General features: G+C 39.5%; 1 protein-coding gene and 1 pseudogene across 2 annotated transcripts; both read left to right on the top strand.

Annotated features, from left to right (window-relative positions):
- The first annotated feature begins 194 nt into the window (after window positions 1-194).
- On the top strand, window positions 195-4,060 carry LOC106567742 (serine/threonine/tyrosine interacting-like 1). 2 transcript variants are annotated; one of them, XM_014137405.3, is made up of 9 exons: window positions 195-352; window positions 1,434-1,554; window positions 1,715-1,776; window positions 1,930-2,029; window positions 2,764-2,897; window positions 3,044-3,189; window positions 3,294-3,391; window positions 3,506-3,618; window positions 3,836-4,060. In XM_014137405.3, exons 2-9 carry the CDS (start codon window positions 1,452-1,454, stop codon window positions 3,965-3,967), a joined length of 888 nt encoding a protein of 295 aa, XP_013992880.1. In that variant the 5' UTR covers window positions 195-352; window positions 1,434-1,451; the 3' UTR covers window positions 3,968-4,060. The 2 variants fall into 2 exon arrangements, with proteins under 2 accessions (XP_013992880.1, XP_013992881.1); XM_014137406.3 differs by lacking the exons at window positions 1,715-1,776; window positions 1,930-2,029.
- A 2,655-nt stretch (window positions 4,061-6,715) lies between these two features.
- On the top strand, window positions 6,716-11,564 carry LOC145860007 (transmembrane protein 120A-A-like; annotated as a pseudogene).
- Window positions 11,565-12,165: the final 601 nt, after the last annotated feature.

Below are 12,165 nucleotides of genomic sequence, written 5' to 3'. Positions count from 1 at the left end.
GGTTACAGCCACCAACGCTCTGGATAACATGAAAACACCCTAACCAGCTCTGCTATGGCGAGTAAAATGGTCATAGTGAGATTTTTCTGAAATAGTAAAGATAGCCAGAGGGAATTTACGAACGCACCCGAACACAACCGAATAAAGTAGATAGAATGTCCAATCACAGATTAGTATTGTACAGCCAACCGCAATGCCCGTTATTGTGTTACCGAGCAACAAAACCTAAACAAACCTTTCCTTCATATTAAGTGTGTTTTGCTCAGATATGTTTCAGAAATGTTGTAGCTAAGCGCCTTTGGTTAGTTACCTTGAGTGGAAAAAGTCATTTTGTCATTTTCATTTTAACCAGGTAAGATTTTGTCCTAACCCTAACCACCTGCAGGTTTTTACTAGCAACATCCGTGAATTAGTTAGCCAAGCTAACTGTGCTGTTAGCAGAAACCATACGATATCCTATGAAATTACTAGATGGGCTATGTCATAAACCCTCAAATTTCCAGAATGGGGTACAAATGGGAGTCATATTGCGATGGTCAGGAAAAATCCCAAAGTTGTCAGTTGGAATGCTTGGCCGTAGAGACATAATCCTGATTATACTTATACAGGAAAATAAAAGTAAGGTATGTGATACATCATAAATTGTCAACCTAAAATATTGTTATATAACTATAAATACAGTTTATAGGGCTTTATACCAATTTTATTTATAAATAGCATCTAAAATATATGTAAACATACCATAAATGTCTTCACTTTTGTTTTCTTGGAAATCTGTGAGTTCATTGTCATGGGTTGCATGTTTAGTCACAATATTGTTTCGAACGTTCGTTTTGAAAAAATATGTATTGGAAAGCTGTGAGTGCTATTTTTTGATACAATATCAGTACTTGTTGCATATACAACTTGTCTCAAAGTCCTATCATCAACTGATTTCAGCCAGTGAATGGCTGTGTGGCTGCATTATTTGATTGGAATGTTGGCATATTGGCAGTTCATTTGAAAAATGTATTGAATCATTAATCCCTCTAAAACTGTCTGGCTAGCTAGCTAACAAACATACAGTGCAGATCAATCATTCAAATTCATTATTTTACACAATATCTTATCACAGCACTAGTTGACCAACTCCCTGACCAAAATGGATGACCTTCATCCTGTCAAAGATGTTTCATGGCCATTCTAGTATTCTAATTCCTAATTAATATATGGCAGAGACAAACATTAGGCTCAGTATTTTTTGTGCTAACTAGGGTTCTCTACGATTTCTGATGTTAACTCGAGAAATATGTTGATATACGGCGAAAACAAATATTTGTATTCTTCACAAGTTAGTATTTGAAGCATGACGTGAACAAGCTAATGTTAGCTAACTAGCTAGTAACTATGTAGTCCAATGCAGGGTTTTCAAAACACTGACTTTTTATTTTCAGGTTCTCAGGTGTCTTACAATGGCTGGAACAACCTTTTGTGAGGCGTCTGCGCTTTACAACATTCTCAACCAATACACTCGCCTGTCCAGACTGGCAGAGTTCAACTTTCTCTGTTTGATTGGTAAGAGCCAGGTAGGGGCAGACAGTCATATCAGTTCAACACGATTAAAACAAATCCATTGTGTTGATAAACGTTACTTATTTCTAAGATTCAGTCCAATATAATACACTCAAAGTTGCCTATTATGAAAAGTGGACAAATGGTTATACTGTTTCCTCAGATGCCCGTGCTAAAGGACAGTACAATGCCAGCCATATCATTACTGCCAGAAATGCAAAATGGGTATGCGTGTCAAATCAGTTATTAACACATTACAACACTAGCTCATCCCACCTTAGGATGAAAATACTGTGCTTCAATTATTTTGCCATTTTGAAATACACTTTGCAATGTTCGGCAGTGTAATAAGTAAGATGTCATTGTTTTACTCTACAGGACTCTAAAGGCAAACTCATTATGCCTGTAGGGGTGGAGGTGGAGAGTATGAGGTATATTGTGGTTTATGACAGCAGCACCAGTTCTTTACAAGGTTCAGGTGAGCTGAACATCACCAGCCTGGTCACTGACAATTTTTTATTTAACCTTTATTTAACTAGGAAAGTCAGTTAAAAACACATTCTTATTTACAATGAAGGCCTAACCTGGCCAAACCCTAACCTGGATGACGCTGGACCAATTGTGCGCCACCCTATGGGACTCCGAATCAAGGCCAGTTGTGATACAGCCTGGAATCGAACCAGGGTCTTTAGTGACGCCTCTAGCACTGAGATGCAGTGCCACTCGGGAGTCACATTATGAGGGATCAATTTTAATAAAATAATTGTACGAAAAATATGACTTTTTTTAATGTGTTTGATTAGTTTTAATTAAGCTCTGTGAGGCTAAAGTAAATTAACCTAAACTATTTTTGATTGAATCAAACCACCTTGTCAATGATTGAATGAACCAGTCAATAATACTCGATTCACGATATCCCGTTACGGAGATTTAAAAAAACAAAAACATTTATTTAACTAGGCAAGTCAGTTAAGAACAAATTCTTATTTACAATGACGGCCTAACCTGGCCAAACCCTAACCACGCTGGGCCAATTGTGTGCTGCCCTATGGAACTCCCAATCAAGGCCAGTTGTGATACAGCCTGGAATCAAACCAGGGTCTGTAGTGACGCCTCTAGCACTGAGATGCAGTGCCTTAGACCGCTGCGCCACTCGGGAGCCTGAGATGGGTAAGAATGGTTTGTAGTTATTCTGTGTGTGTGTGTTTGTAGGTGAGGCTATTGAGTGCGCTGAGGCCCTGACAAAATCAAGCCGCTATCCTGTCCAGATTCTGAAAGGAGGCTATCAGAGGTTCTCAGCCTTTTATCCTTTCTTTAGGACACAGAAAATCCTTTACACCATAAAGGTAACGCCTCCATTGCATCAAACCTTTGATAAATATTGTTAGAGCCTGTTGAGAAAAATAATAACATACTCAGGTGATAAGAGTCTTTCAAAGTGCTGATTTACATAGATTGTGCTGCTGTCTGTTTCATTATTGTGACTTTGTAGGAATTGGAGAGCTTGAGGCCTTATCCAGTGGAGCTCTTGCCAGGTCAACTCTACTTGGGCAATTACAAGCAGGCCATCAATCCCTATGTCCTAAAAGATCTGAAACTGAGCGCCCTTGTCAATGTCTCTGAAGACAGTTGTCACATGTGCGTGAGGACTCATATTTACATGTCAAAGGAGCAGGTACAATGGATGATTGTTCATAAAAAATTATTATGTTTGAATACAACTTTTTTCTTTTTGAAATTAGGTTTGAAAAAGGAAACCACACCATCCTTCACATCAATGTGTCAGATTCAGTGGAGGCTGATCTGTACTCCAGTTTTGAGAGGATTTGTGTTTTTATTGGTGAGCTGAATGTTTTTTGTTCCACTTTTTTAGATCTTACTTGTTATTACTTGTTGTTACTATTTGTTTATTAATATTATGTTTATTATCGTGTTGCAAATGTTTCCTTTTTAGCCTCTCGTCTCAACACTGGATCTGCAGTTTTGATCTTTTCAAGTCATGGAATAAGCCGCTGTAGTGCTGCGGCCATGGCTTTTCTTTTGCACCACTTGAAATATACACTGGGGGCAAGTTATGTTTATGTACTTTACAGTCTCCTTTGGAATGTGTAATAGAAATAGAAGAAGTTCAGGCTGTTCCAGGTCCTGTTTTTGGAATCTGAATGAAAATGAAAATACTGTGTATTTACTGTATAAGATTTTGTTGCTGAATTTGGTGAGCTGCTAATTTTTCTGTTATTCCTCCCACTCCATTATGATATCGATGGCACTTTTTTCACTGCAGGAGGCCTGGGAGCATGTCCTGCAATGTAAAACCAACATGAGGCCAAACCGAGGGTTTGTACAACAGCTGTCCGACTGGGAGCTGCACACACTGGGTAGAAGAATGACTGATATTGCAGAGCCCCGCTATTGAGATGATGGATAATAGTTCATTTCAATGAGTCTAGAAGAGCCCTGTAATTCACTGAGACTATATTTACCCAATGCAAATAAAAAAATACATGGATATTTTTGTCATGAAGTTTTCTCCCTTCTTTATATGGGCCTTCTTGGGTGGTTGATAACATTTGCATGCACTGAGCACCAACTTCTTCTGACAAACATTTGAGTATGCTCATACACACACACACACCGCTTATGTGGTACTAAGAACCAGCATCCAAGCATCGCTTGTCAGGCATTAGCTGGTGAGGCTTACTGATCACAATTTCATTGTAAGATATTCACTTTCCGTATGTATTGTAATACCATGCTTTCTGACGACTCAGGGATCATCTAAAAACACATACACATTGATACGTTTGTCCTGATGATATTCTGGAATGATAGGTCCTGAGAATTTAAATAAATGGTGAATGACAGAGGGACACCGTTTCTTCTTGCAAGTGTCAATTATTCAGGATTATGCAATCAATGTAATAAAAGAACGGGACAGTGGCACACCATGATCTTGCTCTAAAAATACATACACTATATATATATATATATATATATACAAAAGTATGTGGACACCCCTTCAAGTTAGTGGATTCGGCTATTTCAGCCACACTTGTTGCTGACAGGTGTATAAAATTGAGCACACAGCCATGCAATCGCCATAAACAAACAATGGCAGGAGAATGGCCTTACTGAAGAGCTCAGTGACTTTCAAAGTTGCACCGTCCAAAAAAAATCAGCGGTCCCGTTTTGTGAGCTTGTGTGGCCTACCACTTTGCGGCTGAGCCGATGTTGCTCCTATAAGTTTTCACTTCACTATAACAGCACTTACAGTTGACTGGGGCTGCTCTAGCAGGGCAGAATTTTTTGAATATGTTTATTATTTTCCAATAGAAAAAGACAGAGAAACAAACATTGACATTCATTGTAGTGTTGAATGGGATGGCAAATGTAGGACAAAACAAAACTTAACTCACATATACAAAAATAAAAAATAAAAATCCTATTAGGTGGTACATATAAGAAGACAGCATAGTCATTACATGCAGTTGTAACGGCTGTCTATGGAAGAAGTGGACCAAAATGCGGCGGAGTTAGGGTTCGTCATATTTAATGTCACGAACACTATGCATTTACAAAAACAACAAAAACTGACAGCCAACACAGTCCTGTCAGGTGCAACCACATTGACAAGCACAATTACCCACGAAACACAAAGGAAACGTAGGCAACTTATGTGTGACTCCCAATCAACCACAACCCTCTACAGCTGTGCTTGATTGGAAGTCACACGGCCAAAATCAATGAAACAATAAAAAACACACACTCCCTTCTGCCACGTCCTGACCCAACTACACCCTCTACTGGTCAGGACGTGACAGCAGTGTAGTTAAACCAAAAATACATTTTGAGTGGAGCACAGCACAGAGTAGCAGCAGATCATCAACCCAGTTATGAAGGGGGAATAGACAATTTATCTAGTATCGGCTGCCATATTTTGTCCAATGTCATACTTGAGCAAAAGTAAAGACACCTTAATAGAAAATGTGAAAAGTGAAAGTCACCCAGTAAAATCCAACTTGAGAAAAAGTCTAAAAGTATTTGGTTTTAAATAGTGATGCACCGATATGACATTTTTGGCCGATACTGATATCCGATATTTTCCTTGCCAAAAAAACCCAATACTGATAACCGATATTTAAAATTTTTGCGGCCTTTTAAGCATTCTAGTACAGTTAAATAGTTAACACACACACATGGACGCAGTGGTCTAAGGCACTGCATCTCAGTGCAAGAGGTGTCACTACAGTCCTGAAGTTCAATTTCAATAGGCGAACAACAAGTGGCAACCTTGCTAATACTTACTGACAAGGATTCCGAAATCATTGCTAAGAATAATGAAAATGACAGCAGTTTCTACTAGTCATTGTTTTCAAGCTGGTGGTATTGGTGTATTGGTGCTAGCTAGGTACCAAGCTACCCCAGAAGTTACGGAATAACAAATTATGCTTTATTACCTTCGCGGTATTGTAAACACATCGTTTGTGGCCGGTGTTTGCTTGTTTGCAGACTGTTTTGTACAGCTTTGACAGTGCTACTGTATATTTTTTGACACGCAAAGACCCAAACGGCATTCCATAGGATGTATGTCGTGAAGCTAATAGCAGTGACACTATTACTGTGTAACTCCAGTAGGGCAACATCTGAAAAATAGCGCACTTGGTAGTGTGTACCAGACAACGGTTGATTGTCAGGGGCAATGAATTCCATTATCTTGGCTTTAATGGATTTTGCCTTTGAGTTGTCTTGCTGAAATGTTCTTACTCTTTCAAATGACTGCTCCACTTGTTGACAGCTTGACCCACACAGCAGACATTGTGGGCTAGGTTATGAATGCTGTGTTGCACATGTAGCGCAAAGTTTTACGTGGCGTCATTACGTCATGTAACTACAGTTGAAGTCGGAAGTTTACATACACCTTAGCCAAATACATTTAAACTCAGTTTTTCACAATTCCTGACATTTAATCCTAGTAAAAATTCCCTGTCATAGGTCAGTTAGGATCACCACTTTATTTTAAGAATATGAAATGTCAGAATAATAGTAGAGAGAATGATTTATTTCAGCTTTTATTTCTTTCATCACATTCCCAGTGGATCAGAAGTTTACATACTGTCATGGCTGTGGGTAACTGGTGAAAGGAGTCAGGCGCTGGAGAGCTGAGATGCATGGACAAGGTAATTAATACAAGAAAACACCAGTATAAACACAATACTATGGTGCTGGAAAAATACCGGTACCATGAAATAAACGGGCGTAATAACAAAACCCGGTAACAATATACCAGCCGTCAGATACAGTCTTACAATAAAACAAACGCACACAAACATGGGGGAAACCAGAGGGTTAAATAATGAACATGTAATGGGGGAATTGAAACCAGGTGTGTAAAAAACAAATGACAAAACAAATGGAAAATGAAAAGTGGATCGGTGATGGCTAGAAGGTCGGTGACGTCGACCGCCGAACGCCGCTCGAACAAGGAGAGGGACCGACTCCGGTGGAAGTCGTGACACATACACTTAATTAGTATTTGGTGGCATTGCCTTTAAATCGTTTAACTTGGGTCAAACGTTTCAGGTAGCCTTCCACAAGCTTCCCACAATAAGTTGGGTGAATTTTGGCCCTTCCTCCTGACAGAGCTGGTGTAACTGAGTCAGGTTTGTAGGCCTCCTTGCTCACACACACTTTCTCAGTTCTACCCACAAATTTTCTATAGGATTGAGGTCATGTCTTTTTGATGGCCACTCCAATATCTTGACTTTGTTGTCCTTAAGCCATTTTGCCACAACTTTGGAAGTATGCTTGGGGTCATTGTCCATTTGGAAGACCCATTTACGACCAAGTATTAACTTCCTGACTGATGTCTTGAGATGTTGCTTCAATATATCCACATAATTTTCCTTCCTCATGAAGCCATCTATTTTGTGAAGTGCACCGGTCCCTCCTGCAGCAAAGCACCCCCACAACATGATGCTGCCACCCCCGTGATTCACGATTGGGATGGTGTTCTTCGGCTTGCAAGCATCCCCTTTTTCCTCCAAACATAACGATGGTCGTTATGGCCAAACAGTGTATTTTTGTTTCATCAGACCAGAGGACATTCTCCAAAAAGTACGATCTTTGTCCCCATGTGCAGTTGCAAACCATAGTCTGGCTTTTTTTATGGCGGTTTTGGAGCAGTGGCTTCTTCCTTGCTGAGTGGCCTTTCAGGTTCTGTCGATATAGGACTCGTTTTACTGTGGATATAGATACTTTTGTACCTGTTTCCTCCAGCATCTTCACAAGGTCCTTTGCTGTTGTTCTGGGATTGATTTGCATATTTCGCACCAAAGTACGTTCATCTCTAGGAGACAGAACGTGTCTCCTTCCTGAGCGGTATGACGGCTGCGTGGTCCCATGGTGTTTATACTTGCGTACTATTGTTTGTACAGATGAACGTGGTACCTTCAGGCATTTGGAAATTGCTCCCAAGGATGAACCAGACTTGTGGAGGTCTACAATTTTGTTTCTGAGGTCTTGGCTAATTTCTTTTGATTTTCCCATAATGTCAAGCGAAGAGGCACTGAGTTTGTACACCTCCAATTGACTAAAAAAATGTCTATTAGCCTTTCAGAAGCTTCTAATGCCATGGCATCATTTTCTGGAATTTTCCAAGTTGTTTAAAGGCACAGTCAATTTAGTGTATGTAAACTTCTGACCCACTGGAATTGTGATACAGTGAATTATAAGTGAAATAATCTGTCTGTAAACAATTGTTGGAAAAATGACCTGTGTCATGCACAAAGTAGATGTCCTAACCGACTTTCCAAAACTATAGTTTATTAACAAGAAATTTGTGGAGTGGTTGAAAAACGAGTTTTAATGACTCCAACCTAAGTGTATGTAAACTTCCGACTTCAACTGTATGTTATATAGGTGTGCATGGTAGACATCGGCCCATATCAATGCTGACATTTTTAGCTAATATCGGCCGATCCCGATATGTTCACATATTACTGAAGTTGCCGCTCGTAAATCGTAAAGTTGAGTTTAATCGGCTACAATGCAAATTGACATGAAAACAATTGTGAAGTTATAACATTGGAGGACATACAGAAAGTTCAGTCTTCTTGTCTTCTTTTTTAAATAAATATTGTTGGTTGAGCCTCACAAGCAAGCTGTACAACTAGCTAGACCAACATTTTGAAATGAGTTTCCCTAATTGAGCCCTATACTGAGTCTGTTCTGTAACATTACAAATGTCAAAGTAGATTGTGAAACTTAGCCTAAACAAAATGAATAGGCTCAGCACAAGCAAGCTGATGATATAGCTTTATGGTCACACGGAAGTTACAAGCAATGAGAATAAGTGTCAGGTTACAGTGAAATATCCCATCATGTAGGCTATATCCAGGCCAACCACATTGCAGAGTGATTGAGATGGTACAAAGTGTGCTGCATATGCGCTATAGAGAAGCTAAATTGTTCTTACCATCTCTCTTTTCCTTTAGGAGACTCACACCGTCTGTATGAACAGAAGCTTGAGGAGGTCTCCACGCTACAAGACAGCTGCTCCAATGCCATAGCACGACAGAGGAAGACATTTAAAAAGCTCACAGTGTCTGGGAGAGTGTGTAGCAAACACAGTTGATGTATTCTGACATGGAACCTCACCTTTTTCAATGTTATTTAGTAATAACAGTGTAATAGACTTCACTGTTGTCATAATTCTGGTTATTCTGTTGGTCAGCTTTGTACTTATTGCTAAATCACAGTAATCTTTTCCTCTTTAGATGCAAAGAAACAATGAGTTCAGAAGAAAGTAATGTGCTAGATGGGATCCAGGAATCTATCAAGGACAGTTCAGCTTGGTACTGCTTGGCTCTCTACTAGACAAAAGAGAGTTTGTTTCTTTTTTAGAGAAGATTTGTAGATAACTATTTTCTTGATGAAATTCACGTTTGTTATTCACTAAAACAACTGCCCAATAACACGTTTAATTAAAAATGTTCTTCTCTCTCTCCTTTGCTTTTCAGGTTATACCTCAGTCTCGTGCTTGGGAATGTGAATGTAACAATGCTCAACAAACACTCCAAGTAAGCTCTTTTCAGTCTTTTAACAAATGTATTGCAATATAATAATAATAATATCATGACATGACAACGAGAACTCATACTCTGTGTGAGCTTCTTGGTGAACATAACAGATTCTTTCTCTCTTCTCTCGCCACCAGATTTACCTAAAGATGAATATGAGAAATTCTGATTGGTCCTCACTGTCCTACTCCTCTTCTTCTCATTCACATGTTGCTTTGTATTTAGTTACAAGTGAGTAACCTCACATATGTAGAGCCTGACCGATACTGTATATGTTTTTTGGGGTCCGATACAGATTTTATTTTTTTAGGGGACAACACTTACCAATACAAATATATCTCCCGATATACTGGTTTACAGCAGGGAAATGAAAAAGTGTAATTTTTCCACACTCAATTCTCAAAAATTGCCATCCAAAAGAGCAAATGTTGAAGAAATATGCTTCAAATGTTGACTTGTTACATTGTGACAATAATGACACCATGAGAATGACCACAAGTGTTCAGATAAGTATGAGATTCCCTTTTTTAATATTTTTTATTGAATATCGGTTATTGTGGATTTATCGTCCAATACCGATATAGCGTTAAAAGGCCAATATCGGCTGATAATATCATCTCCCGAGTGGTGCAGCGGTCTAAAGCACTGCATCTCAGTGCAAGAGGCATCACTGCAGTCCCTGGTTTGAATCCAGGCTGCATCACATCCGGCGGTGATTGGGAGTCCCATAGGGCGGCACACAATTGTCCCAGCGTTGTCCTGGTTTGGCCGCAGTAGGCCGTCATTGTAAATAAGAATTTGTTCTTAACTGACTTGCCTGGTAAAATATCGGTTGGGCTCTACTCATGCCATTTTACTCACTCACAATCCATATCAGGAGTATTGCATAAAATGTTAACGTATTAAAATCCCACTATTGTATTATTAGCTGTAATATATATTGTTATTATGCACTAATACCGATAAATTCAATTTTTTTCCTGTTTGTTTTTGACTTTGAACTGTTTGTGGTTGTGTCCGTCTTTGTTTGGTAGAGCCTTATATGCTCTCTTCAACTTCCTGCTGGTGTGGCACTGCTGCACACTGTTCGTCCAGGAGACTATCCTCATTAGCAACGGCTCCAGGTCAGTAATCAACCTCAGGGTCTGTAGCCAACCTTCAGGCCATTATCCACTTCATACTGTGTGTATTTGCATTCAGCTGAAGAGACTACACCACTGTGTGTGTGCCCTACACGTGGTCCAATGAAACAGCACACTAGTGTCTGTGTCAGCCTCATTACATGGAGGCATGTTGATGCTGCTTTAACTCCCGAGCATATGCCGTCTCTTGTGTGACACACAAGGATCCTTTGTCTCCACAATAAATTGACTTCTATACGATACTATTTTGCTTTGTCGTCTGCCGTATACCTGCACTGTGTGATGTAAAAATCTCTCACAGTGTAAAAATCCTCACAATTCAAATTTGTGAGTATTTTTACGCTTTAAGGATTTTTACCTCACACACTGCAGTCCTGAATTGATACTAACTTCTGTATTTGTGCAATCCTGCATTGATAATACACTTAGATGTATAACTCATACGTACTGTCCGTTATGGCTATTTATTCGCTTTGACTCGTTTGTTTGTTGTTTCAGGATCAAGGGTTGGTGGGTGTTTCATCACTATGTGTTCTGCTTCCTGTCTATGTGTTCTGCTTCCTGTCTGGAGTGATGCTGTCTGGAGTGATGCTGACTTGACCTCATCCCCTCAGTAGGGGATGCCTGATTGCTCTTCAAAAAGTCAAAAAGAGAGAAGTCACACATCGTTGTGTGTCATCATGACTACTCACTGATCATGTGTTTCAGAGGAACATGACCAAAATGACAAAAAACGCGTCCTCCTCCATCACTCCTCACTGACCTGATATCAGGGGCGTCATCAACACATAGATTGCAGCTGTATACATAGTACATATTTACTGGAATAGCATAGTACATGTTTATTATATATGTATTACATATATGTAGTGATGTAAACAAACATTCCTCCACCTCAGAGGGTTTCCTGTTGTGGATGTGGCGAGGCCTGACCTTCCTTCTGCCCTTCCTGTTCTTTGTTCATGTGAGTATCGGACACATCTTCCCACTGGTAGTGCTCAGTGAACACCTTTTGTCTACAGTAAATGTGTCTTCTCGCTGGGCACGGACGTCAGTTCAACATCTAGATTTGATTTACATTTGGTTGAGTTGTCAACTAACGTGAATTCAACATGAAATCAAGAAATCATTTCACAATGTAATTGGATTTATATTAAAAGTTGGGTGAAAAAAAAGTCTAAATTCCCTTACGTTGGTTACTTTTTTTGAAATCCAATCAGTTTTCCACATTGATTCAACGTCATCACATTGTTTTGAATTTTTTGGTTGAAATGACGTGGAAACAATGTTGGTTCAACCGGGGGGAGGGGGGGTCGTAAGTCCATCCTTTTCTCAGCAATTTAGGGTATTGAAAGTACCAAAGTTATTTCTGGATATTGATGTCACTGCACTTG

Source organism: Salmo salar, chromosome 13, assembly GCF_965601325.2.
Source record: "Salmo salar chromosome 13, fSalSal1, whole genome shotgun sequence".
NCBI lineage: Eukaryota > Metazoa > Chordata > Actinopteri > Salmoniformes > Salmonidae > Salmo > Salmo salar.
This window is presented reverse-complemented; position numbering and strand designations above follow the sequence as displayed.